This window comes from Galleria mellonella, unplaced genomic scaffold (genome assembly GCF_026898425.1).
Source record: "Galleria mellonella isolate WM207_F2 unplaced genomic scaffold, CSIRO_AGI_GalMel_v1 utg1650, whole genome shotgun sequence".
Classification (NCBI taxonomy): Eukaryota; Metazoa; Arthropoda; class Insecta; order Lepidoptera; family Pyralidae; genus Galleria; species Galleria mellonella.
Genome location: NW_026442010.1, coordinates 444,484 through 458,443, shown reverse-complemented (window position 1 = coordinate 458,443; position 13,960 = coordinate 444,484). Strand labels below are relative to the sequence as shown.

Below are 13,960 nucleotides of genomic sequence, written 5' to 3'. Positions count from 1 at the left end.
GTCCAACCACCGTTTATCACATACATTTATGACTCAACACATAAAGATATAGCATTGATAACTGATAACAAGTTCTTTCGTATAGTGATAGACGGTACAGGAAAATGTAGCTGTTTTGACTTTACTATTGCTATTTGATCATCGTAACCAAATGTTTCCAGTATTTGAATCATAAATTAATTGATTCTTTTACTAAAAAAATATGTTAGTATCAAAGACAAATTTTAGAATGTTGTCGACTAACCCATTAGAATGTTTTATTATTTTGTACGTACTCTAAAATTCAAATGACCTTTTAAATATTTCTCTGTATCCAGAAACTTAGTTTATTTAAATACAATTTTTTTTCAAGCATTATTACATGTGACTAGCCTGTGTACTCTACACCTATCATATTTCACCCACTATAGAATATTATTGCGTGCATTGTGAATCGGTTTAAATCAATGCAGTTTATAACAAAAAAACATTCGTTACCTATACTCGAAATGTGATGCCATTAGTGACATGTCATACTTCTCATAAGTGGTGATTTATTACGAGTATGTGGCATTTTGTATTCTAAAAGATTTATGTGAATAAATGAGGCAGTGAGTTTGTCTGTTGGTTTTTAGTAAAAAAAAATACTTTTAATATATATAAGTTCAAAGAAGGATCTAGAATATATGCTACCATCTAGTATTACAGCAAGATAAAGTGCATAACTTTAAACCCTCTGAAAAATTACATGTTTTGAAGAAAAATATGTTGGCATTATCCACTAAGGTGTTCTTTAAAAGCCTGATTTATTTGCAAATACATATGTAGCAGATGCACTTTCTATACATACCTACTGTATAATTACAGTAGGTATGTATATGTATATGTTACATATAGACACGATGAGATTACATATGAAGTTATACATAAGGTTGTTTCTTTGTATCTGGATATATTGTCAATAGACATTATGTAGTTATTTCAGAACAATGGCAGATGTAACAGACATATTATGCGTTTACAGATGCATTCTGAAGGTCAACATACCTAATAATGATATACAAATTATCAAATTACTGAAAATCAATAGTAGAAAATAAAAAAATATATATAAAATATAAAGGAAAAATAAATAGATAACAAATTCAAAGAAGGTCTTTGGGAACTAATGGTAGTGTCGAAGTAAGTATGAACTGAAATTGAATGTATTAAGCAAAAAATCTTAGAAATGAAATATTATGCAAATTTAAAAGAGATTTTATAGAATACACACTATGATTCTCTATCCAAGTAGCGTATTATCGCTAGGCACTAAAAAAAACCGGACTAATGACAATAAGAGATAAAAGAGCGAAATCTGAAAGTAAACCTTTGTAATATATTACCAAAGTATTGTTAACTGAATATTTATTAAACATAAAAAGAAAAATATATGGTGGTACTTACGCTGAGTATATGAACATAAATAAAATGCCTACCTAATTTGAGAGATCAATAATTAGAAACAAGAAATCGTAAATGAAGAATAAAAATTAGAACAGATGAATCAGGTTTTTTTTAAATTGAAAATTAGAGAAGAGCAAATAATTAAATAATATATAAATTACCTTAAAAGGAAAAGAAAATAGAAGTGGAGATACTATGAATAAATAATTTAGAAATATTGCGTATGCTTATAATACCGGAAATAATTATATTAAAAAAGAGGTACAATAAATCCTTGAATTTAATGTAATTTATTGTTATCAAAATTGAAATTTCATATTTAGGTAAATACATATTTTGTTCTACATATACATAGATGTAAATACATAAACTACACTGACATACTTTTAAAGTAGGTCTGTTTTAAAAAAACTTTTTTATGATTGTTATTATTTTTAATTTCAAATATTTTTTTCTATATGGGCATGTAATATGTTAGAAAATAAATATGATAGTATGAGAAAATACAAAAAATTACATAAATATTAAATAGGATACACAAACTCAGTACACTATATCTTATCATAATTTTACATTTTACGGTGAAGTAAACATTAGGTTCGGCTGTTTGACCGATAACTATAACCATTAACTCCATAAAAATTTTAACAAACTTAAGAACTTACAACTTACCATTGAAATAAATATATAATCCAAAAATAAGGACAAATCACTAATTTAGAAGTAAAAATATTGTAGTGTTTCCTTCGGCTCGGCCACGATCATAAGCACAAAGCTAACATTTGGCCGATCCTAAAATAGGATATCGCAGGCCCCAACTAATGTTATAAACATTCATGCATGGCTCGGATTGACTCACACATATATGAGCACAATAAAAAAATCAATATTTAAACAATTACACCGACCCTAAATATAGATGATAAACATAAAATGTTAATCACGAATCAAAACGCAATACACACAACGCAATGGTCGACTCTAGAATACTGAAAAATGTGATTTTTCATGACCACAACCTCCAATAGGGGAAACCAACTAAAATAGAATTAATACTCACAACAACGATAGGACCTCGCACCACATCGCGTTCATGCAATTAGTCTTCGTCGATGTTTTTTTAACGATGAAAAATCAATAATTTTTAAGAGCACAAAATTGTTCATATTTTTCCATTGGGGCCCCGTTTTTCTCCCTCTCAGTCGCGCGAGTACTTAAAAATGAAAACCTATCAAGAAAACTGTGCAAACGAAAGAGACGCATATAGGTCGGCAATTGTAAATAATGACAGGAGCGAATCATAACAAATGAAGGAGATAGCCAATGGATGCAGTGTTAACAAAAACAAAAAGCATTACGTAACGCCGTAATACTGTTTTTAACTCAATTACTCACCAGTATTAGTTCTGTTTTACGTGTTCCAAACAGCAAATTAAAGAATTCAAATGTTTTTAACACATTTTGTATGCATTTTGATGGCGAGCTAACGCACATCCGTCACGCGGACGCCATTTGCAATAGCGCGCTGCCGACTCGGTACTTATTTCGGATCGGTTGATACTTATATTGCCAGTAAAAATATATCACATAATTATGCGATATAATTTAATATTTACGTAGGTAGATTTAGTTATTTTGTATAAATGCACATAATTAAATATTAATATAATCGAATTATAAAAATATTAATCGATTGAGATTCCTAACATGGCAATAAATTATCATCTGTCATGTACATCATAAATGGCGGTAAAAATGAAATTACCTTTCTGTTAGATGTAAATGCCTTTGGGTTCCGTTGTAAATAATATTTACCTCTATGGCATAGATGTGGCTGATTTGAATCACATTTTCCTAAATCATCCTACACACATATTCTCTTACAAAAATATCGATCAATGAAATAAAAACGTAAAGTATTAAAATCTATTTTGATATAAATCTAAAAGCTACACTGTTCATCTAAGTTCTGTTTTACTCGTAGACTTAGTATGACGTACTTTAAGATCTTACTATATATTAGTGAGAACTAATCTTAGATATATAGATAGTCTTTATAGAAATGCTTCGAGAAAATGGGTCAACTTTTTCATACAATTTTGCTTAATAGATACCTACTTATGAGTGATTCCTTTATAACTTCTATATTTATTTTGTCTTATAATTTCTGCATCTTTTAAATGCGTATACACTCATTTTATTTATTAAATAATACGTCAAGATACATTTTTTGTGTAAGTATATAGAACACTGACAAAAAAAACGAGTCAGCAAATTTGACAATTAGCTGACAAAAAGTTGACCCGTTTTTAAGACTCGATCTGTATAATAGAACTAATATAGTTAAATTGTAATAGACGATATTTGGAAATGTAAGATATTTAAGAAACATTGCTTTGTGGGGTCTTAATAATAGTAATAGAAATCAAATTATAATTTAAAGATTTTTTTTTCTGTTCCGGCATCATACGGGATACTGTTCTACATGTAAGGATCGAACGCGTTGACTTCAAAAGCAGGTAAATCAAAGGAATGTAACACTTTTAGTTGGCGTTTTTTAATGCATGATAATGAAATAGTAATCCCACCTGCGCTATCGGTATACACTGGCGGGGCACCATGGGGGATGATTGGTGAGGATGAAAAGGCGGGTCAGTTAGCCCATCGTGATGAATTCAACGATAAATTCAAATTCAAATTCAAATTCAAAAATCATTTATTCATGTAGGACATTTTAGCCGCTTATGAACGTCAAATTTTTACATTATAATTTTATTTTTTTCCCTACCGTCCAGTTCGGTATATAGATCCAACTGAGAAGAACTGGCAAGAAACTCAATTGAATTACTTTTTTTTTAAAAGCCAGTTTATTTACAATGTATATTTATATAGGTGTCTATGTCTAACATTAAATGAAAATTCAGTGCATGAACAACTATTGCCATGCACACTCGTCATTCAAGTAATCGTTTAGTGAGTAATAGGCTTTGCTCAGTAAATATGATTTAACAGATGTTTTGAATTTATTTAAGGGTAATTCCAACATATCCTTTGGTATCTTATTGTAAATTTTTATACCTATTCCCATAAAAGACCTATTAACTTTTTCTAAACGATACTTGGGGACAGCAAGTTTGTCTTTAAATCTAGTATTAATATTATGAATATTGCTGTTTTTTGGAAATAAGTCAAGATTTTTATGAACATATAGGATATTTGAATATATAAATTGAGAAGCAACGGTGAGAATATTTGCCTCTTTGAATTTCTCTCTTAATGAGTCACGACTCTTCATACAGTAGATCGCTCGAACGGCACGTTTTTGTAATATGAATATATTCTTAATATCTGCCGCTTTTCCCCATAGTAATATTCCATAAGAGAGTAAACTATGAAAATAACTAAAATAGACTAATCTAGCAGTATCAGTATCAGTGTACTGTCTAACTTTACGCACGGCAAAAGCTGCTGAACTTAGTTTCGCTGCAAGGCTTTGAATTTGTGCACCCCATTGTGTTTTATTATCTAGTGTGATTCCTAGAAAGACAGTAGATTCTATAAATTCGAGAGATTCGTCATTTAATTTAATATTGCAATTAGTATTAAAACTTTTAGACAGAGAGAAATTAACACATTTTGTTTTTTTAGCGTTTAACATAAGATTGTTAGTTGTAAACCAGTGCAGGAGACGCCGCAAAGCACTATTTACATCGTCATAATTATTAGTCATTCTATTAACTTTAAAAATCAATGAAGTATCGTCTGCAAATAATACTATGCCGCATCTATCCTGCATGGCATATGGGAGATCATTAATGTAAACTAGGAATAAAAATGGACCGAGAATAGATCCTTGAGGTACACCCATTTGCACAAGTGACCCGTCAGACGTAGCGTTGCTAATCTTCACTTTCTGTATTCTATCAGATAGATAAGATTTTATTAAATTTAAAGCATTGTCTTTGACGCCATAAAAAGCAAGTTTTTTTAGCAATGTATTATGATCAACGCAATCAAAAGCCTTAGAAAGGTCACAAAAAACACCTATCACATCCATTTTAGTTTCCCATGCAGCAAATACGTGTCTAAGCAACTCTGCACCTGCGTCTGTAGTTGAACGACCTTTGGAAAAACCGAATTGACTATTGTAAAATAAGTCACGACGCATTCCAGGGGGAACCGTGTGGAGGTCGACCTGATAAGGTATATTGATAACAATGAGGGCTAACCTTCCCATTACTAACATTACCTTCCCCCCATTACTAAGACCCCTCACTCATACTATTTTTTCTTAAATGTCTATCACGTAAAGATATCATTTACTTCAACTAGTAATGTAAAATTAATTATAAATTTTAATTTAAAAATTTAACGAAAATTCATCTAGTTAAATTTTTTTATATTTGTAAGATTTCGCTTGTTTTCTTCTTTAATATCTTTTTCTCAGAAGTGACTTTGGCGTTTCTTTGCACATTTAGGCAAGATTTTCACTTTCGAAAGTGCTGACCGCAACAAGCGGCGAAAAAATCGTTAAAAATTCGAAAATCGAATTTAATGCGTTTGCTTTATTATTCCTACAGCATTTCTTTTTTATATCTCTTACATCCGTTGACGGAGCGCTCACAATTGTTGGTTAATAAATATAACTGGTCATAGAAATATTTTAATAAAAAAAAAATAATAATTTGGAGTGGTTAAATTTTTATCAACAGTGGATATGTTGATAACACCCATTGTTGCTGTAGTGACGTCATAATTTACTAATATTGCCATAGATTGAACAATCGATAAGTAAATTGTTTGAGTAACAACTAGTCAACTTAACTATAAAGGAGAGAAAAAAAAGTTTTTTTTTTTCTTTTTTATATATAAAAACACAGAATTTATGTGAAATATTTATTACAATATCTATTTTTAAACGTTAGAGATAAGTAGACAGTTAATGTAATATTATATAGAATTATTTCAAATGTTCCATAATGCTGATGGTGTGAAACTTGCAACTGTATTCCAACCACGAACCATGATTACCTGTAAACAATATTGTTATCATTATTTTATTAATATTTTCTTTATGCAGCTTAGAATGGCAACAAGCTGACGGCCCACCTGATGGAAAGTGGTAACCGAAGCCTATATACATGAGCAGTACCGTGGACATAACAGAGTATACTGTTTCGCCCATGATACCCCTCATGCGTTGCCATTCCTGAGGACTCAAGTGTTATTCCCTCTGTACCTTGTAAATTCACGCCATATCTCACCCTTCGAATCGAAACACAGCCATGCAAACACAACTGCTTCACGGTTGAAACACGAATGGGATAGAGGTACCCAAGCAAACGACTTTTGTACAAAGTCTCTCTCTGGTATATGAAAGGTATTAATCAAATCAGCTGTTAACTGTCCACTGCTGGACATGAGCCCTCTATTGGGGGGTTTTACCAGTAGTAGCTACACTTGGCAGCGAATAGAGCAGTTAGGTTTTGGTCATGTTTTAAGAGGGATGCTGTTCCTATCCCTCGATTTGCGTTCCCTTAGTTGTCTCTTACAACACCCACAGGAACGGAAGGAATGGTCCATTCTTTGCTTGGACCACACACCCTTTTCTAGCATTAAAGGAAAAAAAATTATTAACGTTACGTCTTTAAGAGTGGTAACACTGGAAAAAAAGGGACTGTAGTGTTTCCGCTTATTTCCAAGTGAGCAGGTCTTTTTTTTAATGGGATTAAATGACATCGTAACCCTAGCTGCGCTGTTGGTATACACTGGCGTGGTACCAGTGAGAGACGATAGGTGAGAATGAAAGCAGGTCATATAGCCTATTGTGATGAATTCAACAAGATTTAATCACAATGGTTTCCAGGGGGAACCGCATGAAGATCAACCTCACTACTGACTAGCAAGCTCACTGGTAGCTGGCGGCGGCGGCTCACGTGAGCAGGTCCGGCGCGGCGGCGGCGAGCAGGTCGGCGGCGGCGGCGACGGCGGCGGCCCAGGCGGCCAGGCGGCCGGCCAGCGCCGCCGCGCCCGCCCGCGGCAGCGCCCGCGGCCGCACCCACCGCACCTGCACGCTCTCGCTCACCTGCCCACACACACATTTATTTATTTATTGGAAAACCAACAGCTTACAATTTATAGCTTAAAACAATAACAACTTATCAATAAAAAAGCCAATAACAGGTTTTCACTGATTTAGCGATATAAATTCGTCGTGGCTAGAGTAATTATAAAATTTAAAAGGAAATAAAAATAAAAAAACTACACTATAATACACATCATAATAATAGTTACTAGATTGTGTATGTGTTGTGTGTGTGTGAGCGTCTTTAAATGGGTATATGTATGTAAAACATCACTACTATTGATGGTAACGTAATGTAGATTCTCTTTTCCGCGCTCAGCCTCTCATTTGGGCCGTTGTGCATATGAGTCGTGGCGAGTACGCGCTCCGCCCACTGTTAGTTTATTCTAGCATGACGCAAAAAATAACAGCACAAAATTTGATGCAGTTTTCACAATTATGCTCCTGAAGGTCTAGCTTAAAATCTATAGCTTAATGGTAATATATCTAAAAGAAATCGATCAATTTCAGTTTCCTACTTCTGAAATATACATTATTATTCAAAAAACTATATTATATATCTATGTTTAATACAAAGTGAATTTTTTTAGTATGTGTTAGAATGACAACCATCCCCACCTGAAATCAATGTATGATACAGTTTCCCCCATGATACCCCCCCCCATTCCTGAAGACTCACCCCTATACCATGCCAATAAATAATTGATGCCAAATACATAATTTTTAATGTACGTGTATGCCTTTTGTACAAAGTAAAAGGTAAAGAGAAACTCTTATGTAAACAGTTTTTAAAATTCATTCTTGGAATGGAAATTCCTTCTCTAAATGCTTACTAGATAACAATATTAAATAGTGAATAACATCACTAACCTGGTCAATATGACCTCGTATTAGTTTCTCAGCCAAAGCCTTCATGACCAGCAACTCGACCTCGTCGTGAGGCACGCGAGCCTCGCGCGCTATCTCGCTGAATGTCAGCTTGCGTTGTGCTGATGTGCGGTTGAATGCCATCTGAAAGTAACGTGAAATATTTGATTATTTATGAGTTACTACAAACTAATTCATCAATTAAAAAATAAAGTCATCCACATTATTTATTTATAAGGATTTTCTATCATACAATATTTTTGACAATGCAAGATGAAAATATATTGCAAAATCCTAAATGAGCTAAGTTTCGCGTTTTAAGTGTGGCCGTTTGTTTAAAAATTACGGTTTGAGGGACCAATATTTAATACCCGAAACATTAGTCCTTCGCACCGGATAATAGTAGTGTACTTGTTGTGGATGATTATTAAAACCCCAAGGTCCACTGTGATCACTTAAAATGATAAAAAATGTATAATATTATAAAAAAAAAAAAAAAACATTTACACACCGAAATGGTAAATATTGCTGAACAACTTAACAATAACTTAAGATCTGCTACTGGCAATCATCAATATTTTGTTAATAAATGATTATTATTTATTTATTTATATATATTTATTTATTATTATTATTAAAAAAAGTTAATAAAAGGTTATTTGTTAAATGTACGCAGTTTAAGGTGTTTTGTGACATACACTGATTTTGTAAATAAGGTTAGTTAAATGTATGTGATAATTACTAACTGACCTCCATCAAGCAGAGGATAGCAATCTTCTGTCTCAACTGCCTGTCGGCCCGCTGCAGGTCGGGGTGCGGCGCCTTGGCGCGGACGCGGTCGAAGGCCACCACGTCGCCCGCCGCCACCGCGCGCACCAGGGCACATGCCCATGCGTCTGATGTGCCTTCCAGCGACTCAAGGATCGGGTGCGCCAGCTGAACATAGTATCATAACTAACTCAACATCAGGATTTTTTTGAGACTACTGTCCATTCATTTGGCAACTCTAACAAAATTTAGCAGCAATCCACAGGTTATTAAGGGTTACCAGATATATCACTACTGCTCATTTTCTAGGGATAGATGGTTAGATGAACGGGCAAGTAAATATATTTTTATTATTAGACACTTTGCAATTTACTTCATAATTCCAAATTTATATAGAAATATTAAAATATAAATTATATCATTGTACATAATTATATAGTTATGAACCTACAATTTTTACTTGGGACTAGTAAAAAAAAAACATGGAATGTTAAATATTCATAGAGGGAGGCACTCGTGACATTTGTGGAAATGAAGTTTGTAGCGGAGGGCAGCAAGCTAGCAGAGCGCGTTACCAGCTCGCCGAGGTCGTAGACGTTGGGCGCGAGCACGGCGGCCAGCGCCAGCCGCAGTGCGCAGGCGCGGCGCTGCTCGGGCTGCAGCTCGGCGCCGCCGCCGCGGCAGCCCACGTAGCGCAGCGCCGCGCGGTAGTACCGCGCCAGCGGCCCGCGCACCCTGCACCACACCACACTCTTTACGAGCATTCTTACCCACGCTTATCCAAGTGTGGCAACCTCGAAATTAACTGCCAAAACAATGGCACAATTTTCTGTGTCTGTCTAATGAGTAATCAAGAAATAATCTTTATTATGTATTAATTTTTAACATTAAGTTGCAAAGCTGTATCTACTAAATAAATGAATAGAGAACAATTGTTTAAAATCGAGACTTCTGATTAGCTCCGGTGATTTGTACTACTCTTAACAATCAAATTGAATCAAAACATGAACACTACAAAAAATTAATTATGCTAGAACTTCATAGAGAATTAAATGCAAAATTTTTAGTTTTAAACTTATGTCTTTCTTTGTTTGACAATATTAATCCTAACCCAGTAATTAGAGAGGGGAAGGGGATTGTTAGTAATGCGGATTATCAGTCCCATTGCTAACAATATACTCTAACACGTCAACATCCTCGTGGTCCCCCCTGGAAACCATCATGCTGAATTCCAAGTGTATTCATCACAATAGGCTAACTGACTTGCCTTTTCATCCTCACCTATCATCCCTCGCAGGTAGGGTTACCATTCATTTCATTCATTAAAAAAAACCCAGTAACTAGAGTCCATACCTATAATATTCCGAAGCTAACTTGTAAAACCTTCCATGTACAGGTGTCACTCCATCAGCGTCTTCCAGGGTGCCCTCCAGTTGTTCTATAATCTTCTCTGTGGCGTCCAGGTCATTCAGCTGTTCCAAGTAGATTTGACCTTGGAGTACCTGGAAATTTCAGTTCCATAAATTATTTTCTATATGAAATCACGAAAGTTGACCAGAATCTCACCAGTAATTAAATGGCAACATAGTTTATTACATGTTACTTCAATTAACGCCTATTTCAGGTGGTATGTAATTTAGCATTGATAAAATTATATAGAGGGTGGATAAGAAATGTAGGGCTGTGTATAAATAGGAGAAAAGTCAACCATACAATCCCAATTTTTCACTAGATATTATTGAGTTTATCTTTAGCTGTACGGTTATTGCCCTTGTACATTCTACACTTTTCTTTCAGCTTCCAAAGGTTGACTGTAAGAGATCCCTTTATGGGATAAGTCCGCCATTGTATATTAAACATTTTAATGTGTCCAATATAAATTATGTACAATAAAGATTTTATAATACAATACAATTATAAAACCATTACCTACAATTTATTTATTTATTTAAAAAATTTGTTATGATTTGATGGGGAAAATATTGTAGTTATTAATTTAATAAACAAAATTTATTAGGAATTAATCTTTTATTTGACTGAAACTAAAATATGAAATGTCCCAACCATATAAGGCAGGGGGGAAGGGATTGTTAGTAATGGGGTCTAATGAATCCATTGCTAGCAATACACTATCAGGTTCACCTCCACGTGGTTCCCCTTGGAAAAACATAGTGAACAATTCTTGTTGAATTTGTCACAATGGACTAACTGACCTGCTTCATCCTCATCTATCATCCTTCTTTGGTGCCCCGCCGGTGTATAACGATAGCGCGGGCGGGTTACCATTCCATTATCACCCATTAAAAAAAAATAAACCATATAAGACAAAATAGTGACCAAGAATTGCAATAGATTTTCCATGTAACATTTATTAACAAATAAACACAATTCACTAAAAAGCAGACTATTTAGTTTCATATGCTTTCAGGACATGTCCTTTGTTAGATTTTTTTTTAATGTGTGATAATGGAAAGGTAACCCCATCTGCGCTATTGGGATACGCTGGCGAGGCACCAGTGAGGGATGATAGGTGAGGATGAAAAGGCAGGTGAGTTAGCCCATTGTGATGAATTCCACTAAAATTAACCATGACGGTTTCTAGGGGGAACTGCATTGAGGTCAACCTAATAGGGTGTATTGCTAGCAAAGGATTAATTAGACTCCATTACTAACAATCCCTTTCCCCCCTCAGTCCCTTGTTGATTAGATTAGACAGAGATATAATTTATTTAAGCTTTTCTCACTACATACAAAAACAAGGCTTTACAGTTAAGATTTGTACATAAACAAATTCCTAGTATTGCTATGACCTAAAATTTACATAAAAGTTATAAATTCAGTGTTGCTAGTTGTAGGTATGATGTAAATTTTTTCCCTTTACTATTGCCCATTTTATTTGTTATATGTCCTATAAGAATGCTTGGAGACCTGTTATAAGTTAACCAATTCATATTATTATGTATATTTTTGGAAAACTAATGATCTTACTAATAAAAATTTACTAGAGGGTGACTTTGTATAAAAGTCTTTTGCTTGGGTACCTTTGTCCCTTTGGTGTTTCTACTATGAAGCAATTGTGTTTGCATAGTTGTATTTTAGTTTAAAGGGTGGGATATGGCAGTGAATTTATTGGGTACAGAGGAATAACACTTGAGTTCTCAGGAATGGCTACGCATATTGCAGTATCATGGGCAAAATGTCTATAGGTTACGGTTACCACTTTTCATCAGGTGGGCCATCAGCTTGTTTGCCATTCTAAGTTGTATAAAAAAAAATAAGTAAATTACCTTGCACAGTGCGAGTGCTTCATCATTCATTTTGACTTTAGTCTCCATCTTCTCAAGGAATGCTATAGCATCCTTTTTGTTTGGGTACTGCTCCACAATATGTGCAACAATCTCGATCAAAGAGAGAGGGTTTATTCTGAAAGTTCATTAATAAGCAATTATTATGATAGTCATAAATGAGTTCTTACAAAGGTAGTTATAAGGTTCTTCACATAAGAAAATACATATAAGTGTAAATAAAAGACTAATTCTCTACCCAATCTCACCTCAACTTGACCAGGGGGAAAGGGATTCTTAGTTATGGGGTCAAATAGCTCCATTACTAGTAATATACTTTATCAGGTCAACCTCCATGTGGTTCCTCCTAGAAACCATCATGTTTAATTCCAGTTGAATTCGTCAGGATAGGCTAACTGACCTACTTTCATCCTCACCTGTCATTTCTCACTGGTGCCTCACCAGTGTTACCAATAGCGTAGGTGAGGTTACAATACCATTATCACCCATTTAAAAATCTCAACTTGACCTAAGATTTCAGTAGGTACAGACAACCTATTTTTATAGATTTGAAAATTACGAAATGGGCCATGTGATGAAAAATAATAATCTCCTATATGCTGCTACAGAGAGCTAAAATATTGTCTACTGTTAAATTGTACTAGTTACACATCAGACTAAAACACGAAAAAAATATGTACTCAGACCAGCCACACAACTAAAGATTGCAAAGTAGTTGATGTACAAAGCAATTTATAAAAATAAACATTATGACTTGCAAGTATAGAGTAATCGTATGCCACTTACTTGTTTTCAAAAGTATTTATAAAGTTATTGTACAGCTGTATTAGGTTGTCTCCTGATTTTAGAGATGGTTGATTCACTAATTCCTGTACTTTTAGAGTTAATTGATGCCATAATCTGAAAAACAAAGAGTAAGGTTAGTATTGTTATGATGTGAATAATCGATAAATTAGATATATTCAAAAACTTACTTTTTATTATAAAGTTCTTCTAATTTAGCCCAGTCAGCGGCTAAATCTGGTTCAGCGGACTGTTTTTTAGATAGAAAATCGTTTACATCAATAACTGCAAACTTTACAGCAGCCATCTTTCAAATTTGTAGCACGTAATGATGTGAAGTTATCTGCGTTTTTATGACATTTGCAAATTCATTAAAAAGTAAAGACCGTGATCTGGGAATAAGAACTATTCAGCCAGTACAGAATTATGAACAAAGTGTATTGCCATCTAGCGTTCAGTAGCAATGTTTTAAAAAGAAAACATATTATGCTTTTATTAATAGATGGCAGTAATAGTAACGAAATGCAGCAAATAAATCTTCCTTTCGTACTTTATTACTGCTTTATTTTAAGACATTACTAGTAATATTGTACTAATTACCAATAGATATAATATTTTTATATAATCTACAACTTGATTTAAAAAATCTACAACTAGAATTATATTGTTAGTACCAAACAGTGTAATATACAAATTTAAACTTAAAAGCGATTTAAAGGAATGATGT

The 13,960-nt window shown here is 33.8% G+C and overlaps 2 protein-coding genes across 8 annotated transcripts in view; both read right to left on the bottom strand.

Moving 5' to 3' along the window:
* Window positions 1-2,951, bottom strand: part of LOC113514440 (protein bric-a-brac 2-like) — a 46,086-nt gene extending 43,135 nt beyond the window's left edge. For 2 of the 6 annotated variants that reach the window (XM_052892796.1, XM_052892793.1), the window contains exon 1: window positions 2,486-2,793. The gene's annotated coding sequence lies outside the window, so the exon portion shown is untranslated. Of the gene's footprint in view, window positions 1-2,097; window positions 2,451-2,485; window positions 2,794-2,820 lie in introns of those variants that run through there. The other 4 variants (XM_052892794.1, XM_052892797.1, XM_052892798.1 and 1 more) reach the window with 4 other exon arrangements.
* Window positions 2,952-6,307: 3,356 nt separating this feature from the next.
* Window positions 6,308-13,582, bottom strand: LOC113514442 (26S proteasome non-ATPase regulatory subunit 13). 2 transcript variants are annotated; one of them, XM_052892777.1, is made up of 9 exons: window positions 13,425-13,582; window positions 13,237-13,350; window positions 12,433-12,568; window positions 10,499-10,647; window positions 9,721-9,880; window positions 9,128-9,313; window positions 8,381-8,521; window positions 7,345-7,510; window positions 6,308-6,456 (listed from the first exon to the last, which is right to left on the bottom strand). In XM_052892777.1, exons 1-8 carry the CDS (start codon window positions 13,538-13,540, stop codon window positions 7,358-7,360), a joined length of 1,155 nt encoding a protein of 384 aa, XP_052748737.1. In that variant the 5' UTR covers window positions 13,541-13,582; the 3' UTR covers window positions 6,308-6,456; window positions 7,345-7,357. The 2 variants fall into 2 exon arrangements, with proteins under 2 accessions (XP_052748737.1, XP_052748738.1); XM_052892778.1 differs by having other exon boundaries at window positions 7,362-7,510.
* Between the last annotated feature and the right edge of the window lie 378 nt (window positions 13,583-13,960).